Source organism: Chroicocephalus ridibundus, chromosome 2 (genome assembly GCF_963924245.1).
Source record: "Chroicocephalus ridibundus chromosome 2, bChrRid1.1, whole genome shotgun sequence".
NCBI classification, from domain to species: domain Eukaryota; kingdom Metazoa; phylum Chordata; class Aves; order Charadriiformes; family Laridae; genus Chroicocephalus; species Chroicocephalus ridibundus.
Window position 1 is genome coordinate 54,780,938 of NC_086285.1, and position 25,174 is coordinate 54,806,111.

At 43.6% G+C, this 25,174-nt stretch overlaps 1 protein-coding gene across 1 annotated transcript; it reads right to left on the minus strand.

Moving 5' to 3' along the window:
* Positions 1–479: 479 nt before the first annotated feature.
* On the minus strand, positions 480–25,174 carry PPP1R17 (protein phosphatase 1 regulatory subunit 17). The gene is made up of 5 exons (XM_063325541.1): positions 24,605–25,174; positions 17,833–17,942; positions 15,829–15,981; positions 14,196–14,357; positions 480–7,290 (listed from the first exon to the last, which is right to left on the minus strand). The coding sequence occupies exons 2-5, from the start codon at positions 17,912–17,914 to the stop codon at positions 7,211–7,213; spliced, it is 477 nt and encodes a 158-aa protein (XP_063181611.1). The 5' UTR covers positions 17,915–17,942; positions 24,605–25,174; the 3' UTR covers positions 480–7,210.

Sequence of the window (25,174 nt, forward strand, 5' to 3'; positions counted from 1 at the left end):
TCCTCCTCCTCCTCCTCCTTCTTCTTCTTCTTCTTCTTCTTCTTCTTCTTCTTCTTCTTCTTCTTCTCCATCTTCTTTTTTAACCTTAAATTATTCATTTCTGTTCCCTGCTTATTTTCTTCTTCCATCTACACCTTCTCCAAATCACATCTTCTGGATAAGCATGTTGAATAGTGGAGAGGACAATCCTCCTTTACTATCAATGCTGAGCATTTCATCCCACGCTTTTTTTTCTCTTTCCCCCATTGTTAACTAGTTATTTACACATCTTAAGATCATATGTTACAAACTTCTTTCAGTCCATGACACCTCAGTAGCTTTGACAGCAGGACCTTGTCAAAATGGAGAACTACAAACCATTACTACCTCCTCCGAGGAAGTCTCAAAGATTTGTGAGGCAAAATTTCTTCTATAAAAACTAGACTGACCCCTCTCTGTTATTCTATTATTTATTTATATTTTCTAAAACTTCACTCACTGTGAAGCCGCATTCTGTTACACGCTACAGGTTTGTAACTATGTCCAACATCAAAACTGCGCCGGCCGGTGGATGTAGCGCTGCTGTGTGACCGTCACATTAAAATCATGGCTGGTTGTTGCATGACAAGACCGGGGGAGGAGGGGGGGTGTTTCCAGTGTCACGGCTGCCCCCCGCTCCCTTAGAGAGAGATCACTCGCCCTTAGGTCTGGCAGCTTTCCACAGTGTTTTGCTGGGCATCCCCACTGCCCGAGTGCTCTGAGGTCACCTTGTTTCAGTTATTTTCATCTCTTTTACCCCATGCTTCATGTTTGTGGCGTTGACCTTCACCACCATCAGAACTTGTGACTCCAGCAGCCGGGCTGGGTCACTGCCTAAACCAAATGCAGGAATGCACTTTAAGAGGAATGCACTTTAAAGCCTGCTGCTTACGGAAAGTGATTTATCTCTAGGAATTCCCCGAGAACTGTATTTTGCTCGTAGAATACCCTGAAGGATTGTGCACAAATAGGCTGTATAGAAATGCAAAATTATACTATCCTTCCAAACACATTTTCTGTCTGTGTCATTTCCTTCCTTTTAGGACACCTTTAGTTAACGCTTTACCTAACAGAGGCCTACCTGACTGCTCTCTGGACAAGTGGACAGCACTGGGTCCCTTGCAGAAGTTGAAAGGGGAACCTCTTTTTTTTGCCTTTCATTATTACTGACTATTTATTTGGGTTATTGTTTTTGTGTCACTAGCATCTCACAAAGGGAGTGATTTTTGTCTTTGTTCTTGTTTGTGTTTGGTCCACACTCTCTCCTGTGCCATGAAGCTGAGATAAGTTGCCGTCTTGAATTTACTGCTATGTGGTCAAGGCACAAGGAAATGAAATGACCTACCTGAGATGTCATGGGGAGTTTATATGGCTCCTACAAATTTAATACGGTTCTGATCAGGTTTGTCTTTGCTCTCTCTTTTCTCCAGACAAGTCCATCCTGTGCCAAGTTGCTGTCTATTAGAGCCCTTTCTAGAAAGTGTTCACCCAAGTGGTTTAGAGAGTTTTGATTTTTTATTTGAGCAGCCTGGTCTAGTGGGAGGTGTCCCTGCCCATGGCAGGGGGGTTAGAACTAGATGATCTTTAAGGTCCTTTTCTAACCTGAACCGTTCTGTGATTCTATGATTCTCTTTTTCTTGGAGCTGGGGAAGGTGAAGAATGCCAGCAGATACTCATTGGTATTGGAAAGATATCTCAGGATGTCTCTTCCCTCTTCGAAAGCCTGGGTATTTTGGCATAAATGAAATACTGCCAAGTGGGGGGGAGAGGATATTTGTGCAAACTGCTCCCTGTAAATATCGTGTGCTTCACAAAAATAATTCGTAAGCAAAACTAGTTGTGCTGATGGCATCCAGCCTGATGCGCGGAGCTGTGTGGTGGAGTGGATGAGCTCATCCTCTCAGTCCAACCCTGACATCTAGTGTACACCAAAGGGAAATTTTCCAAGTGCGAAGTTTAAAAATGAAATCTGTGTTATATGGGGGAGGTCTGGCTTTGCGATGCTCTCGACCTTTTTCTGCATTGATGATTTGATGATAACCACTTGCTGCAAGCATAGAAATAAGTCTGAGTAATCTGTCCTTATTGGGAAGTCTTGTGATCTCAAACTTATGATGCCATTTAGACTTGTTATGAATTACTCATTGCAACTGTCAATGCTTGCAAATGTAGCCTTTTTTCTGTTTGTCCATTTGTGAATTGAATTTTTGGTCGCTTTGCCACAGCAAGAAAGTTTGGTGCTCTGTTTTTTGAGAGGGACTTAAAAATCTGAATGTAAAAAAAAATAAAAATGCCTGAGTGAGGCATAGAGAGACTCTCAAGTATTCATTATGTATATTTTGGGTATTGTATATCTACACAAACAGGGATTGGAAAGGAAAATTGTCTCCAATGTCCTCAAGGGCAGCCAGAGCAGAGATGGAGGAGGAGGGAGGAGGAGTTGTGGCTCAGCAGCTTAAATGGGCCTTTCCAATTCTTTAGGTTGTGAGGTAGACAGCGGGGTTTGTGAAGCAAATTTGGTTCTTGACTAGCCACGTCCCCACCTCCTTTCTCCTTCTTGTTGAGGTCTGTTGTTCGCTTCTGTTGCTCAGAGGCTTGTCCAGCACAAGTCCTTCCGGCTGATCGGTCACTATCCTTTTGCATGTACTCCTCCCTTTAACCCAGACTTCCCTGATCTCTCACAGACCTGCTAAGCATCGCTGAGCAGCTCCCTTGGTATGGATCCTGGGCTATAGTCACAGAATTGCTGAGGCTGGATGACACCTCTGGAGTTGGCCAATCCAAATAGGGTCCACTGGAGCAGGTTACTCAGGGCTGTGTCCTGTCTGGTTTTGAAAATCTCCAAGGATGGAGTCTCCAGCAATCTTTCCGGGCTATCTGTGCCAGTGCTCAGTAGTAAAAACATGTTTTCCTACTTGTAAGTGGCATTTCATGTATTTCGGTTTGTACCCACTATATCTTGTCCTGTCAGTGGGTACCACTGGGAAGAGCCCGGGTCCCTTTTCTTTACTCCCTCCCATAAGACATTTATGTACATTGATAAGATCCCTTTAAGCTTTCTCTTCTTCAGCCTAAACAGAATACAGAAAACCAAACCTGGGATACGTATAACTTTGTTTAAGCTTTGTTTAACTTTGATTAAGCTTCCCTTCGTAGCTCCTGGTTCTGACAGACTGACATGGGTTCCTCCTGCAGGACCAGGAGCCACTATCATGGAGTAGAAACTGGCTTTTAATGTTCACTCTTTCTATTTGTAGAACTACATTTCCAGAATACTGGTATTTCTGTTCACACCACCTCAGTCTAAGAGGCTCATGGCTTTTGGGGGGATGCAAGGAACAGAATAATATGTGTTTATGAATGTATCTAAATACAAGTGAGAAGGCAAAATTTCTAGTGTGCTTCACTGGTGTACACTTTTGATTTTCACTTGTAGATGCACTTGCTGGGCAGTCCCTCTGCATACAAGAACACTGTAAGGTCACGCATACAAAATGTAATCTCAAAAGGTGGGAATAGCATAGGAGGTGCAGGGAGATAATCTGTTACAATGTCTAAACGCATCTATTAATTTAAGTGGTCAAAGCAGTGTACGATTATCAATTTATTAACCAGTAAGACAAAATTTCAACCAGGCAAAATTTCAATGTAAGTATTGCTAAACTCAATGCATACAAATGCTGTTTTATCGGCAGCTATAGTGTGAGTTAGGGATAGCATCATGAATGTTGCTTTGGATTTGTTTCTGCTTCAGTTCAGCCGAGCAAATCACTTAAACTATGGATCTCATGTTTAGCACTACAAAAATGCTCAATATATCCCCTTCAGATAGGGTATGGCCTTCCTGGAATCAGCTGAAAGTTGCTAAAGTGCACGGCCACCCCTTTATCCCAATTCTAGTGTAAATGGAGACCTGTCCCTTCATTTCTAGGTAGAGGTTAATTGAGAATTCGCCCCCAAAATATTAGCCATTAACAGCCTCCTGACTGCAGTCAGTCTTTTATTCACTGACTGAAGCACTTCATCCTCCCTGCGGACTCGGACTGGTTGTCCCGCCCAGTGCAAACCTCTGCGGTGAGATGCTGTTCCAGCTAAATATCTGAGGGGCAAGCCGGCCCCTACGGCCCTAAAGCAGCCACTGCCTGTGTGCAGACGATGAAAGAGACTTCAGTCTGGAGCATCGCAGGCCTAAATTTGCTTATGGAAAGGCTTAGACTGTTTCTGCGCTTTCCCTTCCCTTCCATTTTTGCTGTAATGGCCGTGGGCAAGATGATGAGGGGACTGGAACACCTCTCATGAAGAAAGGCTGAGGGATTTGGGTCTTTTCAGTCTGGAAAAAAGACGACGGAGAGGGGATCTTATCAACACTTATAAATACTTAAAGGGTGGGTGTCAGGAGGATGGGGCCAGGCTCTTTTCAGTGGTGCCCGGGGACAGGACAAGAGGTAAGGGGCACAAACTTGAACATAGGAAGTTCCACCTAAACATGAGGAGGAACTTCCTTACTTTGAGGGTGGCAGAGCACTGGAACAGGCTGCCCAGAGAGGGGGTGGAGTCTCTGTCTCTGGAGATATTCAAAACCCGCCTGGACGTGTTCCTGTGCAACCTGCTCTAGGTGACCCTGCTGTGGCAGGGGGGTTGGACTAGGTGATCTCCAAAGGTCCCTTCCAACCCCTACCATCCTGTGATCATTCTGTGATTCTGTGACCTTTGGGGGACACTGGGTACAAAAGCATTTCTGCCCCAGAACACACCAGCTCCAGCCATTTGCCTGGGAGAGCAATCTCTGCAGTTTTAGCACTCGCTGGTCTTAAAGGGAGAGTTCAGAGACTGACTGACATAGACCACATTCATGGCATAGGACAGTCCACACACGATTCTGCAACACCTAAAGGCTTTGTTTTGGGGCAAGGGGCAGCGTTTATCTGATTTGAAAAAAATTGTATCTTACTCCTAAATAAAGTAACATTTAACACTTTCACTGAGTGCAATGAGGCAGGTGAAGGCTTTGAGAAACGATTCATCACACTGCTTCCCAGGAACATTGCAAAAACTCCTATTTACTTAATTGACCAAGTGAAAAATGACTTTTTAGTTGCTCGTGTTGCGCCTGGGTGGAAAAACAGTAAATACTGAATTACCACGCTATGAATATGCAATTTTAAATGAACTGCAGCAAATGATGGATGTCGCGGCATTTTTATGGCTGGGCTTCAAGTTGATCTATACAGGGATGGTAAATTAGGCTGCTGTGCCGTCAGAGGTGTCACTGGGACTGTAACTCCTCTTTGGCGAAGAACATATAGTGCTAGGCTTAAAGGGTGCTCCTTTTTCTCATATTAAGCTGGGTCAGCATTCCCCAGGCTTGGAAACGAATCCTCTTTAGAGCAGTGAAGTCAGCTGCATCCTGTTTGTGCTCCTTCCTTGTGCTGTTAAAGGGCCTTCATGTCTGAAGATGTGCATTTTCATAGCTAATCCGTTGCTGATGGTCATTTGAATCTTTTCAGGACTCCACACTCTCACTCTTGCTGTATTGTGCACTGACAATATTCACCATCTTCACTGGTAAAGCCGACTCAGATTGCACATATTTCTTGTCACGTACTTGCTGTGACATAGTTTACTGTGTACCTTACATGAGTGTTGTTATATGAACTATCGGTTGATTATATTTTAAATATTATCTCATCTCACTGATAGATTAACAGGATTAAAAAAAAAGTACACCTCCTAGGTGTCAGGCATCCCATTAATAATATAGCTGGCCTCTTGTACACTTTAATTCACGATTATTTATTATAAGCTTGTTGATTACATCTTGAAGCTGGATATCTGCGAATCGACTGCGTTGTCATGAAAGATGCTGGGTCAGTCACTGTGGCAAATGAAGTCCAAACTAGTGTGCTCCTCAGCTGTCTGCCTAAGGGTCTTAGTTAAAAAGATAACTAAATTCAGCCTGCCAGGCTAAATAATCTTTAACCCCTCTGCTGAGGTCCTAAGGGTCCAGCCGGCAGCACTGCTCCATCTAGCGCATGGAGCTATTAAGGTAAGCACAAAACTACCCAGTTCTACCTATTTTGTATAATATTCTACAAGTACCTGTCTCTGTACAAATGCCGAAGGCTGTAGCTGGCTGTGGAAACAATTCTTGGCTGAATCAATGAGGTAAACTATTAAAAAGAAAAATAAAAGCATGGTGCTGTCCCACCTTTCAGTATGCGTATGGATGGAGTAATGCTATTCCTTTCACTCAGTTTTTACCCCCCGCCTTGTGATTTTTGATCTTGGCAGACCCTCCTAACTGACAACCTAGGAATCCGTTTAAAAAGCAGATGACAAAAGAAAAAATATGGTGTAAAAGGATCAACTCTCCAACTAGTTTGTCTTTCACCAACCCAGGAATAAAACCTTTGAAAGAGAAAAAAAAAAAAAAAAAAAAATCCATGGTCTACCCTGGTGCAACAGGCAGGCGCTGCACTTCCCATATGTGTCTCTTCTCTGTGTCTCTGCCCTCCGTTCCCTTTGACGTGTCAGCGTTGGCAGCCCTTAGCTGTAAGTTTTTGTACTGCAGTAAATCTACCTTTTTTTCTCCTCACAAATACAAGTCATGAGCAGATAAGGCAGAGGAAGTGCTTGCTTTGCATTTCAGGGACTCTTGGAGTTGATTCCTGCCCTCCCACTCTCTCCATCTATCCCACGTGGGAATTTGCACCGTGGTCAGTGTTATTCCAGCAGAGGAAAGCTGGACGAATGAGGTGAACCGTCAGGAGAAAAATGCAATTTGAATCATCGGTTGATGTTTTACGGCCTTGTGCTACCAACTGCTCTGGTATCTAGTGCCAGGTACAGCACATTGGTGGTGTCCTTTGTGTTAACCCTTCTCACCACGCTGCGCAAAGCTAGATCTGGTCTGAGGTGGATTCCTCAGTGACAAAGATCCTGGAAAGCTGCTTTTAGTAAGACAAGCGAATCCTTCCAACTCCGCATGTAAGTGAAATTTCTGTCGTCGTCTCCTATGATGCTTGCTGGGATTTTATGAGATGCAGATAAGCACTTGAAGAGACTTTAAATTCAAGTGCATGCTTGAGAAAATTATTATTTATAAAAATGAAAGGCCTGTTTTTCCTATGTGCTGCCACTTTGAATGACCCAGAATTATTTACACTGCATTATTGGAAATATCACTGTAATCTTAACTGGGGATTGTGTCTCCATCCTTTTCTTCATCTTCCATAATCACTGTTTGCTTTTCTTCTGTAAGCAGCTTAGTGCCTTAAAAACAGCAGGACAAAAAAAAAAAAAAAAGAAGAGAGAGAGAGAAAAGGAGTTGATTTAAAATATTACTTCTTTAGAAAAATATCAGAATAAGAAGAATCCTTCAGTTCTCTCTAATTTCTTGATCCTAAGTAGTTTTCCAGCATCATGGGAGCTACTCCTCATTTATTTTTGACGCATCAGTCTCCTGATATTTAGTGAACTAGAACTGGATCACTGCATTTTTAGCTAAATTTATCAGGCATTCTTAAATCCAGCATATTTCTGCTACCTGTGAAAAGAGACACCGAAGTTTCATGTGGGAAACTGTTTGTTAAAAGACTTTGGGAAGCTATAAAAGGGGAAGAGCTTGCATGATGAAATAAACACTGTGATTAATCTTTGTGACTCAGTCAGTTTATGCGAACGTGTATATGCATGCTTGTTTTCTATATGTACACAGCAATATTACTTAGAATTTGCAAATGCAGATGCCAAAAGAGACAAAAGTTAGAATACCCGCATATCAATAAATTGCAAAAGCAACCAGATTAAGATCAATGTTAAAACACTCAGGTACGTTACTGAAGGCTTTGAGGCAGTATACGGCTTACTGATGTTTAGGATCTTAACAAGCTTTGAAGCCTAGCCATCCTAGAAGAAAAATAAAGCTTCATCCCTATCACAAAAGCCCCGAAGAACAATATGGCATGATATTGAAAGGGAATTGATTTCGTAGTTCAAGCACACCATGGGGATTCCAGGAACCTTTCGTCAGCTGTAGGTATGCTGTGTGAAGTACCTTTCCATGTATAAGTGTTGCCTTCTTCCAAAGTCCTCCTCTATTATATAGATAGGTCGTGGATCATACCTTCCACAAGTATCTTTCTCTCCCCGCTTCTCTCTGTCTGTCTTTCTCTCACACTTAAAACTCTAAGTCCCTTACGAATCTTGAGTCTTTTGTGTGATATCAAGATATTATGATTACTGTAACTGTTCTCTCTATTAGAAATTAAATTCATTGAGTGAAGAGAGGACAATGTGTTAGAGAGAAAATGTTCTTCATCCCTGTTTTAACAGGTTGGCTTGGTTTTGCTTGTTCCCAGTAAAAAGCAAGTGACCTGTGAGATATATTTTATGCCCACATTCCTTGGTGTGGAGGTTAACGTAGTCTAAAAACAGGATGAGGTTTACCATTGTGTGGAGATCAATGAAATCTCTCCCTAATTTGGTCTCCTGCTGTTTGCTCTCAGTCTGCGCTAACCAGCTGAGCCGTGCAGTCAAACCAACCTGTTTTGCTTCTTTCTGCATTGAAAGCCCTCTCACAGAGAAGGCTTTCAGTCTTGACAAGCTCTGAAAATAGAGCAATACCACACAGGAAGATTTTCTTCAACTTTGGAGTCTTTTCAAGAGGTGATGAATTAATGAAAATATTAACCTATACTGCCCTTCATTTAAGTTAGCTCCTGCTTCATTTCCATGCCGGTCTTGTGAACTAGCTGGTTTCAGCAGGACCATGAGATAAACTGAAAGGCATGAATGAATATTATTTTGAAACACAAAGGACTTCATTTGCTCAGGCAGCAATTGAGTAACCACCATTGTTAACTGCAAAGAATTATGCCATTTTATGGAGATGGATATAAATGTTCCCCACCCAGACTTCTATTCATATAGACAACTTAGGCAAATACAGACTTTTTTTTTTTTTTCCTGTTGCCTTTGGGATTTAGGGGGCAGGGGCCGGTAGGGGAAAGTGGTTTTTTTTATTGTTGTCTTTTTTCCTTCATGGAGCACTTGAGGAATGAGGAAGACATAGCTAAAATATGCTTGAAGTGTGAAGCTACAATGGATCATTTGATGAGAGCTAACCTATCTTCTGAGTAAACTCAGGAATAAGAAATCAGGAATGTAAGCTAAATAAAGCTGCGCTGTGCTTCATAATCATGTCTCTTATTTGAATTATGAAGTGATGAAGGAAAAGTATGTTTATGTAATTCTAATGGCTTGATTATAGCATATAAGCTAGCCTTTTTAGAGCTAGAGACAGCTGGAAGGTGGCAGCCAGGCCGATTTTTCCAGCTCTTAGCTGGACCCACATCAGTAGCGGGCTAGATGGATTACCACAATCCATAGCAAGATGATGCATCACTTTAGTGACTGATGAACTCCAAAGGCTTTCAGCAGAGTTCAGGATTCAAAGTTCAGAGGAGGATGCAGCCTGGAGCTGCAAGTTATTAACTTTCCAGACCATGGACCACCAGCAACTTCAAGGACAACTATGTGCCTTTAAAATCATCCTTTTAATGCAAAATGGTGGAGGGAAGATACAAATGGGATGTCTTTGCAAGAATTATTTCCATAAAACAGGGAAAGGATTATTTTCTTTGATATAATGCCACTGATCACTTGTGGGGAAAGTGTGCTTTACTATATGTGGTTTGGAAATTCTGGGTTTAAAGGAGTGAGCAGGATTAGGAATTGGGGAACATTTGTAAGTCAGTCTTTCTCTGTTTACTGTCTAAGTAAATCACTTAGCCTCCCCGCCTCTGTTTTCCCAGCTGTGTGTATTATGAAATGCAGCTCATCCTGCAGGTCTGTTTTAAGGATTGGTAGGTTGTTCTGTTAATATCTGCCAAGAGATCTGACTAATGAAAACAGCAGAGAAATAGGATGTAGCCGTATTTTCCCAACAGAAATTGCAACTACTTGCAATGTTTAGCTAGAGACTAGGGCCTCAAAGGCTCAGAGACATGGGAGCTTCTGTTAGGAAGCTCAAACGTAGGCAGAAGCAGAAGCTGGCTTAAATCAACCATTTGCCACGTGTCACCTAGATCTAAGCTACTCCTCCTGGGTTGTAAATCAGTAAACCACCAAGATGTCACCAGTTCCCCTTGACTGCTTATGGACAACTCCTGCAGCTCGGTTGGAAGAGCGTTGGACTGCTCCAGTCACATCCCTTGCACTGGAAAAGGACACGAGATGACATTAAACTGCTGTACTTCTCCTGCGTCACTCAGAGATTTTTCACTGGGTGGTTGATGTTATCCAAAAGGAGCTACCTTAACTAGTTTTCTAGGGCATGAGGGAGAATGAGGGTCTGGAACTGTGGTTTTACTAGTTATCTCTGATCTGATTAAGAAACCCTAAGCAGACACATTTCAGGAACCGTGATCCCATATTTACACATGTATTTACATTCCTGCTCAAACCCACAGGCCTGAAGATCTCTCAGAAATACTTCAGTTAATTGAATATATTGCTAAGTGAGGATGGCAATAGAGTGCCCCAGAGCTGAATACAGGATTTGGATCAGATTCAAATAATTTGCTGTCATGTGAGAGGGAAAAAAAACCACATTAGAATTGTGATTATATTTTGTCTTCTAGTCTAATCCCTTCAGAAAGCCAAGGTGTTGACTGACTGAAGGAGAGCTGGCCACTGGAGGGGACCTCTGCTCATGGCTCATTTATACGCACATGGCATAATTTATTTGCGCCACTTCTGTAGGAGTTTGAAGGTTGAATAAATTTAAAAGTCAGACCCCTGTAGGGGAGGGTTTTGTGATGCCAAGGATTAGACATTTAAGCTGGCTAAGGACCGATTTCCTCAGTCTCCTTCTGCAGACAACAGGTAGCCATGGGTTCCTGCATTCAGGAATGTTCAGATCCTAATTTAGCAGCCCTCTTGGGTGTTTGCAAGGTGTAAAACTGATTCTATTTCTCACTTGGATCATGTGCCGTGTGGTAGCTACATTAATTTTCATCACTTTGTGTGGTCTGTTCGACTTGCTTTTATTTGCGATAGAAAATATCTCTGGTCACCCAAGAAGGAGAGGGACCATCCTGAAGTGCTCATAACCAGCTGGTCAAAACGGAGAGAGATAACACAGCTGCCATTTTTATCTACATTTACAACGAAGCTCTTTGTGTGGACAGCTGCTTAAAAAGATAATCTAGTAATTAAGCTCTGTTACTACAAGCAATTAAGCAGAGCTTGTTGAATTGGCATCTGGAAGTGGCGTTTGGGAGGGATCTGAAGGGGAAATGTTAGAAACGGGGACAATCCTCATTAGCAGGTCGCAAGGGATGGAGGCGGCACTGAGTGTGCTGCTGACGGCAGCCACGCCAATAACAGGGAGACGGGGACAGAAAGGCCTGTCTATATTTATTTAGCGCACGTAGCCCTGCCGGGGCTCCTCAGGTCTCGAATCTATAATTCAGGTTCTATTTCGCACAGCAGTTCCGCAAGAGCTCCGTTTGTTTGTGCTCTGTCTGCTACCTGATGGGATAACCCTGAAAGTAAACAAGTAGTAAATATTGGAGCAGCCCTCAGCCACAATGAGTCGCTTTTTCATAGCAAGTCACGGAGCCACCGCTGGCGAATTTCAACCAGCAGAACACTGTACGTTGGTATGTATCTTGAGAAGAAAATATGCGTGCTTAAAGTAGGGAGGGAATGAAATTCAGGCATTCGAACACACAGGCTGCTTTGCCCCTGATACAGGCACAAGTCTGCCACAGGGGGTCAGTCGTTGGGAAATGGACCCAGAATACAGGATCTGGAAAAGCTGGAGCATCTAGCCGGCTGCTCTGACTCCATGCTGAGTGCTGGAAGGTGGCTTCACCAGTAGGCAAGAAAGTGTTATTGGAGGGATAATTGCAAACGGCTGAAAAATGCATTACTTTCTATCATTCCCCAACAGCAAATGCACAGTTTGAATTTTGTCACATATTTGAAGGTCACTGCACTTTTCTTTTTTTGCGCTCTTCCCTTTTGAGTTTTTTGATTGCCAAATCATTTGGGATTTATAACATGCTTCTGTTACCATATAACTTGTATTAGCTTCTTTTCACTTTGAAAATTATTCAAAGTTAAAGAGGAAGTCTTCATGGGAGGCAGGAGGTGAAGACCCTTACAATGATTCTTATTTCTCTCTTAAGTGCCTACTTGAGCTAGTTAAAGCTAGGGTGGAAACCTGAGGTCCTAAGTGACTAGGCGGTAAGCCAACCAGAGTGCTGTTGAGGCAGATCAAGGAAATAATTCACCCTTGCTGCATCCTCTTAGCTAGCAATTACATTTAAACCAAAGAAGAGTCAAGCCTCTCAGTTTCAGTGTCACATGTTTCATCTTTGATTTCTATCAATCAGACTTGTTTCGCTTTCAGGTTCTCCTTCCCCGTGTATACCCCGAAGTGCAAGGGACACGCAGCATCTTCAATGGTGTTATAAATGGCGAAAGGCGACTTTTCTTGTGGGTGCTTTCGAACTGACCAAAATAATTTCTTGTCTCTCCTCCAAGGTCCATGGGAAGAGTAGGCTTCAAGTACGATACACAGGACTAATATTTATTACCAATGGTTTGATAAACTTTGCCTCTGCTTCTGTTTCTGAATTGATCCCTAAAAGACTATGATTTTTTCCCACCTAATTTATTTGTCATGTGAAATGTTGGGTAATTTGCTGGGTAATTTCCTCCAGCAATTATATAAGCGGTTCATTATCAGTGCTCTATATTAAATATTTTGAAGTGGAGCATTTGCAGTTGGGCTCAGAAATTGTATGATAGCTTCCATTTCCCCCAGCAGATAATTGGACGGGGTTTCCAGTGACTCACTCACAGCAGCTCCGATGCCGCAAGCCATTGAGATGCTTGAGTTCCATGAGCGTTGCATTTTCCTGAGGCAGATCAGTATGCAAGGCACTAGTATTCACCATGCTTGCTGCCTTGGTCCTGCAAACGTAGTCCCTGCTTTTGGGAGCCTCATACTGATTAAATGAAAAGAATTCTTACACAGGTTTAAGTCAGGTGTGAAGGCTCCAATTCACAAAGAAAGGAGATGTCTACAAATCCAAGTGCGTATTTGGATTGATGCAGTCATCTGCACACCTTGTAATTATTAGGTATACAGGAAATTCCATTCAAAGTGTACCTGAATTTCAGGTGGTTGATGTACTGAGCACTTGCTCAGGGCCAGAGTATCTGTCTCAGGACCTCTTCATTTAGTGTGCCTCACAGCTGGATAGCGCCAGCCCACTGCAAAACTAGTTCATACAAGAGGTTCCTAAGGCAACAGTGTTTTCCAGTTTTGGCACTAGTTTTGGATCTGGTGTTTGTTTGGTTTTTGTTCATTCATTTGTTCATTAATTCATTCGGTTTTTGCTCCATCCTGTGATCTGGAAAGGGCTGGTGCGTAGTATACAATCTTGCACCAGTTCCTGCATCCCTAGCTAGCAGTAGTAATTAACATTTACACAGTGCTTTACATCTTCGATGACCTTCAGAAATACTGGTGAATTGATGCTCTTTTGTGATAGAAGAATATGGGAAATGCAACAAACAAAGGGTCTTAGGACCAAAACATGTCTGGCTGACTTCATATGGTCACCAAGCAAATTAGCTGCTGCACTGTGTATTATGCCAGAAGCACAGAACCCTCTTTAAGGTGCTGTTAATGAGAAGTTCATCACAGCTTGGTTTCCTCAGTGCATGTTAGGGACTGTGGAATGGAGAGAAGGTTAATCAGGATGAGTTTGCTCCAGGTTGTTTGAGACAGTGTGAGCTATGTTAGTATAGTGCTGGTGACCTAAAAATTTGCATGTGCTCAATTTGAAAAGCAGGGCAGTAGTTGGCCTTTTACAAAAGTAGGATCAGGTTTGCAAGAGATAGATAATCAAGTGACTTAATGTCTTCTCTTACTCCCCTACCCTTCTGTCCCAAAACCATGAGTAGCAAATACAGAAAAGACTTTCCATGAGCCACCACTGCTATTATACACTTTGATCAAATAGGTCCAGTTCAGCAGGAACTGCTGAGCACACTGGGCAGAACAACCTCCTTCCAGCCTCCTCCCAAGCGGACCTCTGACGGTAGCCATGTTTTGCTTCCTCTTTGGCGCACCTTTACCTAAGTAAGTTTCTTACCTATTATCAAGGGTGGGATATGTATTGCAGGCGTATCTTTTCTCCTGGGCTTTTTCTGCTCCAGTTCAGTGATCTGAGAGCCTGGACTCACTCTCTCTCTCTGTGGCTTCTCTGTGATACCGTATCTTTTCAGCAGATTATCAGAAAAGTCTGAAAGTATGCCTGCAGGCAAGAAAAAAAAAATAAATTAAATGCCACTTCAGCCTTGTTCACATTGAAGAAATTTGTACCTGTGTAACTTTCACAATGACTGCTCTGAAGTAAGGCTGCACAAGTGGATGACCTGTTCTGCATGGTGTACCTACTCTTTAGGTTTTGCAAGGGTATACATTTCCTCCAACTCAATCCCATAGACTATAGACAGTGATGCTATCAGGTCACCTGGTTTCTGGTTGCACTTAATGGACTAAACTGCAACCCATCAGAAATCACGGTAAAGATGAGTGCGATCTTCTATTCCAGAAGCTTAGACATCTTATCAAAGTAGCTTAATCATACAGATGTTCAAGCCTCTGCTGGGAGGCAATGTGACCGCACAGAAATGGCTTATTTTAAGTAGTGAAGCTCTGTTTTCTTTATGGTATGAGTACTGTGGGCATAAAATGCACCTCTCCAGGCTCTGAGCAGCTCTTCCCTAGGAGAGAACCATGGAGGAGCAGATACATGTGAGAGCTGAACAGAGTCAAAGGTGCTGAGTTCAATATCTGGATTACAAACACTGGAAAATCCCAGCTGCTTGTTTTTGACTTGGTGAATTGTTGTGGGTACACAGGGGGCCATGCAAGTAGTTACCAGCTAACTCCTCTGTGTATGTGCGGCATGGGAAGAAGAACTCAATGCAGTGGATACAAGAGCACAGCTCTCTCCCTGGAGAGCACAACAAGGAGTGCTTGTTAGCAGAGAGAAGCGACAAACATTTATTCCCGCTGCTGGTCTTGGAAGATCGTCAGGTTTCGGTGGCAGTCTTCTGCTCGTTCTTCCCTTCCCCAGGTTGGTGGCATTTGGCTCTTGAGCTTCAGAGGTCTGTAGATGCACAGCACCAGGGAGCATCCTACAAGGAGCCCCTTTGTTGCTGCGATGGTTTCTGGCTTCCCAAAACACCCGCCCTTTGCCAGAGTCCCCATAAACACAAGAGCCCTGCGATTTCCAGGAGGAGCAACCCGCGGCCGGCTTGTGTGCCTCTCTGGTCTCCTCCCAGCCTTGTCCCTGTTCATCCTCCCCCTGAGCACTGGGTACGAGTTTCACAAGAGAGTGCAGTGGCTGAACTGGATCCTTTTTGATTTTGGACCAGATTGAATTGGGACACCAGGCATGGCTCAGCAGCTATAGATAAATACACATCATTTATCACGTAAAGGCAGTAAGCCTATGCGCCCCAAGGGAGCACGTTTTTCAGGAGCACGCACCCACCCACCTTGGTATTCCCTGACCCTTTGGAAAAAATCGCCTTTGTCTAACAGGGAATGCCTTTGAGAAAGTCATCCTCTCTGTTTGCGTGCCTTCCCAGGTGCGCATGGCATGGAGCTGCCTTCTTGCCCACCTCCAAGGTGATATGAGTGAATGAAGGTTCTCTGGTCCTTTCCATCCACTCAGTTGAACTGAGATTTTTGAAGTCAGGAGATGTATCGCTTACCTGTCAGGGGTGGTGGGGTGTGTAAAGCCGGCGTATCTTTTCTCCTTGGCTTTTTTTGGTCCTGCTCAGTGTTTTGAGAAGCCTGTATGGTTTTAGCCTTTCTTGGTTTCTTTTTGAGGTCACAGCTCTTAATCAGCTGCTCTGAAAGATCCTCTACAAGGGGGGGAAAACAAATGAAAAAAGAAAAGGATAGAAATTGAAACTGAGGTGAATTAATAAACCAGATGGTAAAAAGAAAAGTTTTAATAATACTGCCTTCGTCCAAGTAGATTAAAATGCCTGTGGAGAAACATCTCTTAAATAGTCAGTACAAGAGGCCTCTGTGCCATACTACGTGGGAGTCAAGTGACTTAGGTGGTCCTCCTGTGTTCTAGGTGGTAGACATAAAACAGAGGCAGAGAGTTGTGGGCAGCGGTGTGTTACATGGCAGGGGCAAGGCTGCACCATCGAGTGCGGAGGTCCCATGGCCATTCCTGTTTCGTCCAGCGCTAACTGTGCGGGCTGTCTTCAAGAGTTACAAGGGCTCTTTTGTGAAGGAAAGATTTATGTGTGCGGGTTCGGCCTGAGGTATTGGTAAACCGAGCCAGTATATTGTTCCCTTCGAGAGTTGGCTTTATTTCCAGAGCCACTGAGCAGTCGGTATTCGCTTTTGATTTATGTAACTTTACCCTGGATTTTTTGGTTTTCCCTTAAAACAAGCCTTGACTCAGATGACTCAGATGGTCAGCACGGTTTTTCTGCAAGGATCGGCATTTCTGGGTGCTTATGCAAGCTGAAAATATTGAATTTAGCCTGTCATTAGTATCATCACGCAAGCCAATGCTTTGATTTCTTAAAAGCTGCTTGTTTGACTTCAGCAGGGTCCTCTACCCCCACCCAACCCCTGACTGCAGACTTGGCTGCAATGGGACTTCGTTTCAGGCTCTCTCGCGCTATTGGAGGCAGCTGTACATCTGTGAGCCTGCGAGTAGATATGGGAAGGACAACCTGCAGGTGAAGTGCCTGGAAGATGTGGGGTCTTTTTCCAGCCATCACAGTTTTCCCGCGCAGTCCTAATGAGCTTGTTTAACCTCCTGCTGCCTCGATTTCCCAACTGTAGAATGGGACACGTTTTGTACTTATTTAAATAAGTAATCTCATGGAACAATTATGTTTGGTATGCCAGCAGCTGTAAAAGAGGTGCCTGTAGCTAGAAATGCTGTGTGGTAGAGGCAGAACTAGGATACCTTCCTTGCAGGCCAGATAAAGAAAGTTTATAAAATTATGCTTGCCCACGGCGAGGCACTTTTTTTGACAAGCAAGTGAAATTGCATTTGTGTTTTGTTATTGTCATCACACGGGTAACACTGAGCAAATAGATTTTTATTTCTGGGTTGCTAAATCTTTATGACAATTTTGCAAGGCAGGAGCGAAGTAATAACATTTGAAGCAGAGGCAAAGACCATGAATATGCAAAAAGAACATCTATCAAGTATGAAGTCTGGTATTTAGCAGCGTGGTGGGGCAAAGATGCCGTTGGTATGCTCAGTGCAAAAGTTATGTATGAAATAGTTTCAAGAGAGGAAACAGATTGACGATGAAGGAGAAAAAGTATTTTGAAAGCCGCCCCAGTGGAGGCAAAAGTGGGTGTTTCAAATCTTTTACTGAAATTGCGTATGTAAAAAGTGCTCAGGGAAGGCTCAGCTATATCCTAGCTTTCTGTTTATTATGGTATAAATGAAGAAACTGCTCTACTTTTTCTACCAGGGAAAAGAACAATGACTTTTTCCTTTCTCCTCTTTAATCACCTTCGCTCTAGAGCTTTGGCTGATATTTATACGCAGGAAAAACGCTCTTTGCCTTTCCATCTGGCATCAGAAGTGTCAGCAGAAGGTGTAATCTATCAGGTTTCATGAGGGCTCAGTTGTGTTGCTGGAGGGGAAAAGCGGGCACTGGACAGGACCTAATGATGTGAAGACAATGCCTCTCCCAATTACTGCAGTGACATCATCTAATAACACTTACCTAAATGGTTACAGTGTGAATCTCGCTTGTCCAGTCTGTCTTCTGGGATATCAAGTGGCTGAACACATTCTGTTGACATCATTGAAATGGGCTTTTCTCCCCCTTTGAGGCTACCACATAAAAAAAGAAAAAAAAAAGGCAAAAAAAAAAAAAAAAAGGCAGCATGACATAAAACAGACATATCGGTGTTATGTATCCACTTGCTAGCCAGATCATGAGAAGTTCCTGTCTTCCAGCTGCTCTCTGTCATGCAGTCTGCTGGCTTGATTTTGCTCACATGTGATAAGAGATGCATTTATTCACTGCCTTGGTTACACACACAATACCTCATTTTCCACCTGCCTTGCTGTAAGAAAACCTCACTAGCATGGCAAATACGTTGGTTCTACAGAATACTGACTGTGATCATGCAGAAAGTGCTATCACATACACAAAAGAAATGCTAGGAAATAGGACGTTTTGTTCTGGTTTTCTTCTACATGCTTTCTCAACTGAAAACTAAGGATCATATTTGGTGTTTCTCTAACTCTAATTACAAATGCTGTTGAGGTAGTCTTACAAGTCCAGCTCCTCTAAGAGAGCCTGGATACCCCCGAAGACCTAGGTGTGAGTGCTGCCTCTGAAAGATGGCCAGTGCCCACAGATCCGAAAGCCAGCATGAAGTAGAATTACTCATCACCTTGGTAAGAGCATGAGAACCCGTTTCAGAAAGCTGCTTAAGCGCCTGTGCTCTATAGGTCTCACTGTATTGCTGTTTTCACTGGTTTATCCCCCTTTACTCGCAACTGCAGAGGGTTCCTGGAGCCCAGCCTCCTACCTGAGCTCCCCCAGCATCCCCCAAGCTGAGAGTTGATCCTGGACTCGGCCACTCTGAGACCACCCCAGATGCCATCACAGGAAGAAGGAAATTAGGCCTTTTTTTTTTTTTTTTTTTTTTTAACTGCTGATCATTGCTATGGTTGCTTAGCAGACACCCGTCATAATGACAGAACATTGTTAAAGGAAAAAACCTTCAACCTGAAGGTGCGGTCTGAGGGCTCTGGGTATCGTCTCCCTTCAGCCAGTAACTGCTGTGGTAGTTTCTTACTCACAAACTCTGTTCTCCATTTTGGAGAATAAAATGGGGCAATAAAAGCAGACTGTGATTTTTTTGTAGGGAGGAAGAAGGCAATGAGGAAGAGAAAAAAACCAGGAGACGACATGAATAATGGAAGAAAGACAGGAGGAACTGGGAAAAAATGAAGGGAGGAAGGGGAGGTGGAGAAGAAAAGGTAAATAAAAGAGAAAGGTGAAAGAAAAGGCAGTTGGAGAAAAACAGTGACTAGGAGGATAGGAAAATAGAAGACTGTACTGTGGGAGTTTGTTTTTATCTTGCTGTGGGTAAAGAAGCTACCCATATTATTTCTCTGTTAATTGCAGTGGTTGTTTGTCAACAAGAAACAGAACAGTAGGGGAGTTAACCTCATTTCTATGACTAAACTTGTGTCTATGTAAAGAGCAATTAATCCTCAAGGAAAATCCAGTCACATAAATATTTGCCAAACAAAATATGAAAGGTCGCACTCATAATCATGTACTAAGCTAATTCTTCAGGGGATGGAAAAACATGTCCTAAACTCCAGTGACTTCAGAGTAAGCGGAGCAACACTGGTGGACAGTAATAAAGGTCAGGAACAATGACTCATAATGTACATACGGGGTGAACTCCCATGCCCTTCAGTATGCAAAATTCACAAAAATTTGTGAAATACTGCAAATTCTTAAATAGCTTACTGAATCAGGCCTCGATAAGGGGTTCGACCTCTGTCTGCTCACTGCAGAACCACCTTAGTCCAGCCTCTCATCTGTACTAAAGGATTATACTGCCTGGAGACTTTATTTGCATTTACAGTATTAATCTTCCACTTGGGAAGACCCTGCATAAAGAAATCTTTGAATGCACCTTAGCATGGTATGGTTGCTCTGTTTATCCACTGTATAAGTAAGCTATAGCTATGGCTTAAAATGCAGCAGTCATAATTTTATTTAAAACAAAAAACTTATTATCCGGCCATATGAAGGCTCACAGTGCATTTTGTGATTTGAGGGAGGTTATTTTCCTCAGTGCCATTTGATTTTCCAGGATTTGATGAGGGCACGCTGGCTAAATACTATGATTGTAAGAAAAATGTTCTTTTCTGAAGGGTACTCTGTTTAGAAAGTTTCCAGTAAAATCAGGGATACCGTTTCAGACACTATGGACTTTTTTTGCACGGGTCTTGAGGCAAAAAAACTGAGGATAGATAGTGAAATTTAAACGTAAAATTGGTAGTAAATTATACTGACTGGAAATGCCTTATAAAATATGATTAACTTCGGGTTGATTTCGCTAAGTTTTCAATTGAGTTATTTCACCTAACAAAAATTAAGCTTTGTAAAGAGACTTAATGTAGGATTGGTATACGTAGATTATGAGAGGCTTCCCTAATTATTTTTTCTTAATACAGAAGTTTGAAAAACAGTATTCTAAAATAAATCTCTTAGATCTGTCTTCACATTTTCATCGTCACAGATGCCAAGCCCTTGGCATCTGCAGTGCTTTAAAATATGGCTTTACAGCCTAACTTCCTACACGCACCTCCCTTTTTTTAAAAAAAGGTTTGCCCTGCAGCCAGCATTGCCTTGCTTACAAAAGTGTTTCCACTCTGAACATTGTGACAGTCTGTTTGACAAAAGAATGAAAAAAGAGAAAGATTCCCAAAATGTATCGTGAGTTTTGGTATCTTGGGCGTATATACATACACGATGTGGAAACCTGTGAGTGCTGTTACGCGCTATCGCTGCGCATTACGCACAGAGCTCTCGTTCAAAGGAGAGGTGATGTATGTGAGCATTGTAATGGTGCTTTCCCAAACCACTAAAATCGATTCCCGCCACTAAAGACACAGATTCCCCAGTAACGTTTTGCATGGGAAGGAAGACTGCTATGGGGGTCTGCATGAAGTCATTAATGTGCCTTTACAAATGGAAGCACGTTCTCGGATTAAGTGCAACTCTTCCTAGCAGCCTTCATGCTAGCACTGCCTGTGCTCTCTGCTGCTGTCAGTCACCTTGGTAGGTAATGCTCGCCATTTACGTGATGGACTGAGGTTCTGGTTTCTTTCTTGCCCTCTGTTCTATCTCTCGACCTAATGAGCCACATTCATCCTTTGTGCAACTGTAATGGTTACAGTGGAGCCCTAAATCACGCTCAGCAGGAGACACTTCCTGAAAGGGATATAGATTTTTCCATACAAATTAGGATTCAATAGTCATTTAGCCTGAGATTGTGGCTGGACCACCCCCTGCAGAGATATGTGCCTAAAGGAGTCACCTGGAGTCTCTTCTGGGTAAAGACAGAGCTGATGGAGATGCCTTAAATGCTCCCCTAAAGGCTGAGACAAGTTCTAGCTTTGCATTACTTACTTTTGCATTTGCTCCTTGTAAAAGCATTTGGCATTCAATAGGATCGGCTCTGCTTACAGTCAGAGTAGAGCAAGGAATGATAAAGCGGACTGAAAAGTGCAGACAGGAGCAAAAGCTACTTCAGCCTCAGGTGGATTAGCCCTCCTGCTGAGTCACTGTCATCTAACAGCAGGACACCTTTGTAGGAGATGGCGATTCAGATCACAAATATCTGAACTTTTCACTTTCTAGGTATCACCGATGGATTGCTAGGTCACTTAAAGCACGCTCTAAAACTTTTTTCTTAATTCTCAGTTGGTGTATATGCTTGATTAAAATGCCCAAATAAAGCTATTCAGAGAAAGGAGAGGTACAACCCCTACGACTCGCTAACATAGTCTTAAAACACACACACATTCAGGCAAATAGTAGGATTCTTTATTTGCTTAAATTGTGGGGCTTCATGAAGAAGTCCACCAGCGCAACCAGTTCTCTGCTTCCGTTAGGTAAAAATATTTTGCCTAGAGATGGACAAAGAAACCAGTTTTGTTTTACTATGTCAATGTGCAGTTGGTTTAATGTAGATATTTGTCTCAAATAATCAGCCTGGAGCTTAGGGAATTTTCCACAAAGCCACTCTCACGTATTTCTACCAAAATGATGTGAATCTGATCATGTGACATTTAAACCAACTTGGAATTAAATCTCGTGAAAGAGACCTTGTAAGAGAGAAAACTAAAGCTTTGAGAACAAAACTGAAGAGCTGGACTTTTTTTTTTTTTTCATTTGACCTTAACTAGGCACAGAAATAGCTTTTGATGGGGGAAAGTTACAACTCCATTTCTTGATTTCTCCTAGGATTTGAATGGTTGTAGGTGCTATACAGCTAATGGAAATTAGGTACATGTGTGTATTTGTATCCAGCCTCAGGGCATAATGCAGTTCTCAAATGAGTTGTCAGTAGGTGATCATTCTTACCTGCAAGATGGAGAAATGAATTTCTGATCTGCAATTCTTATCGAAGTTTACAGGGGGTCAGTGGGCATCAATGTCAATAGTCCTCCCCGGTGTATATTCAAGGCATGACGCGTGTGTGTCATTCCCTTCTATGTTGAATATTTAGAATTTGTGAACTGGCGCTTTGTAACAAATTGTGCTTCTGAGGACTTCAAAAGACAGTGTGGTGTTGTCCACAAGTATATGGATTTTTCTTTTTTTATTACCCACTTTTTTTTTTAGTTCAGGGGAATGTTTTGCTTCCGCAATTGACTAAATCCCCAAGAAAAACCATGCGCTAGTTTGCAGGACATACATAATCATTAAAGCAATGGTTGGCCTGTTGACATGGATGCTTCATAAATAAAAACACTCTTGACATCGTCCTTGTCTGGTGGCAGCAGGCAATCTGAATTTATTGAGTATTTATTTTGGTAGGTTGATAATAGTGTTGCCACGGAAGCCTGTATGACACTATGTACCTATCTTCTCCTGGACCCAGAGCACTTCGTAAAAACATATTTTTGCCATGAGCTGAGAGAAGGGGAGTTCAAGAGCTGAAATGGGGGCAACTGGGGCCCTGGGGTGGGACAGCATGCACACGTGCATGTCCACATTCCCATAGGCAGGGCCTGGCCTTGCTGCTGCTGCTGAGCTCAACAATTGGAATGGGAACAAGTGGGAATATCTTACAGTGTGCTGCCCCATGCAGGCACGAGGCAGAGGCTGGGCTCCAACAGCGACAGTCCAGCCTCCACCGAGGGCAATGCTTTGCTACGCTGCCCAAAGAGCTGCTCAGGCGTCAGGTTTTGCCCTTTAAGAATGGTGCATCTCTTCCCACCGCACACACACTTATGGTCTCCTGACAGGTTTTTGCTTTGCCCCTCTCTGTCTGGTTGCAATGAGCAAGGAGGGACAAGCTCCCAGCATCCTTACCTGCTCTTCTCTTCCCTCCCTAAACCTATGTGGGAGGCAGAGACAGACCTTCCGTCTGTCGCGTGTCCTTTGCAGGGTCCTGTAGTGTGAGTAGGCCCCTTATTTGCACCAAGTCATTTATAAATGTGTAAAGAAGGAATAATATACTATCACCCGGCTGTAGTCACATTGCACCCACCTTCCCAACACAGAGCTCACCCGAAACAGCGCAGGGGCCAAGGGGAATGGTACCAACCTTGCTGCATTTGGCTCCTTCCACCTGTGCTTAGCAGGCAGACTTGGCTCCTTTACCAGGAAATATGCACCTTCACCCATACCTTAGTCCTATCCTAGCCCCATCACAATTGCTTCCAGGGCAAATCTTGTAAATAAAGCAAGGCAACTCATCTACTGCAGTCAGAGTAGAAAACAGGTGCCCTAAAAGTTGAAAGTCCTTTTCTGCTTTGTGTTCAAAACTTTTCCTTATGAGTTTTACTATATGTTTAATATTACTCTACTGGAGTGATGTCTTCCATGGCACAGAATGCAGCCTCATGCTGCTCCACAGAGTTTTTTTCTTCAGTTATTTGGGCACTTGGCTGTTCTCTCCAGGCATTCTTGTCAGATTAGTCTGACTTTTATTTTTTAAAAGCATATTTAAAACTTCTTAGGAAACACATAGGTATTTGAAAACCTGAGCATTCCTCCACCCAAAGCTTTTGCTACTAATAATTGCACAGATGCAGCAATCCCACAGAATTATCTAGGGATAGTTTTCTCTCGCAGACAGTGTGTTTCTGGACACTAGTTCAAAACCCTGGTTGGGCTGTGGCCTGACTCCCACTACCTCCCATAAACTTGTAAAAAAAAAATGAAAATACCAACAGTTAAACTTTGATTAATGGAAAAAAAAAATTAAGATACATTTGCACAGGTTCTGGTCACAAAGTTTTTGTCTTTGGCGATAATAAAAAATACAAAGCCTTCCTTAATTATTTCCTTGAGGTACAAAGTAACCCTCGCACGTGCCATCTGCAGGGGGATAAGAAGTCCTGATGCCAGTTCCCACTCTGCTGGCTTGTGTTATCTGCTTGTGAACTCTCCCACCGTCCCGCAGCTAAAGTTAGTTGAAGCAGTTGTCGCTAAAGCGCTCTCCTCCCCACGACCCCATCCCGTGTATTCCAGCCTCGGCGCCGGCGCACCCCAATTTCCCCGGCGTGGGACCATCCCCAGCCCGCTCCCCGCAGAGTGGGGACCCTGGGCTTTCCTGCGAGTCCCCACGGGTGACGCGGGCGACTTGCCTTGCTGGAGGTGGCTGCTAAAGGAGGGGGAAAAGAAAAGAAGAAAAAAAAATAAAAAAGAAGGAGAAAAAAAAAAGAAAAAAAAAAAGAAAAGAGCAAAGCAAGCAGCCACCCAAGCGGGAGAATGAAGTACTTACGAAGGGGTGCGGGGCGATGGGGAGGGTACGATCCGGCGCTGGAGCGGGACCGTTCCGGGCTGGGGCTGCCGCCGATGCTGCCGCCGCCTTATCTAGGGAGCGGCGGGTCCGTCGCGATGGCAACGCGGCGCTCAGGCGTCCTCCGGAGGGCTGGGGAAGAGCATCACCCGCTCCCCTGCCCCGCCGGCGGGGTTCAACCCTGTTTCCTTCCTCTTCGAAGAGTTGCTGAGGCCGAAGGAGAAGGACCAGGACGGGGTGTGTTGGGGGGGAGACCGGCAGCGCCTCAAGGCGAAGGCATCTTTCCTGCCCGACCGACCACCAAGAGCCGCAGAGGCTGCTGCTCCCGGAGAAGCAGGGGGAGATGCGAAAGCTTCGGCAGAGAGAGCCAAAAGGCGAGCTGCAGCCGCCGTGTCAAGAGGCGCAAGGAAAAATGGCAAGGGGAGGGAGCGAGGCTGATGCCGCCTGGGACCCAGGGGAGAGCGGAGGATAAAAATGGAGCGAGGAGGCAGGGCACGTGCCGAGGAGCAGCACCATAAGCACTGAAAGTGATGGACACCGTCTCCAGCGCTG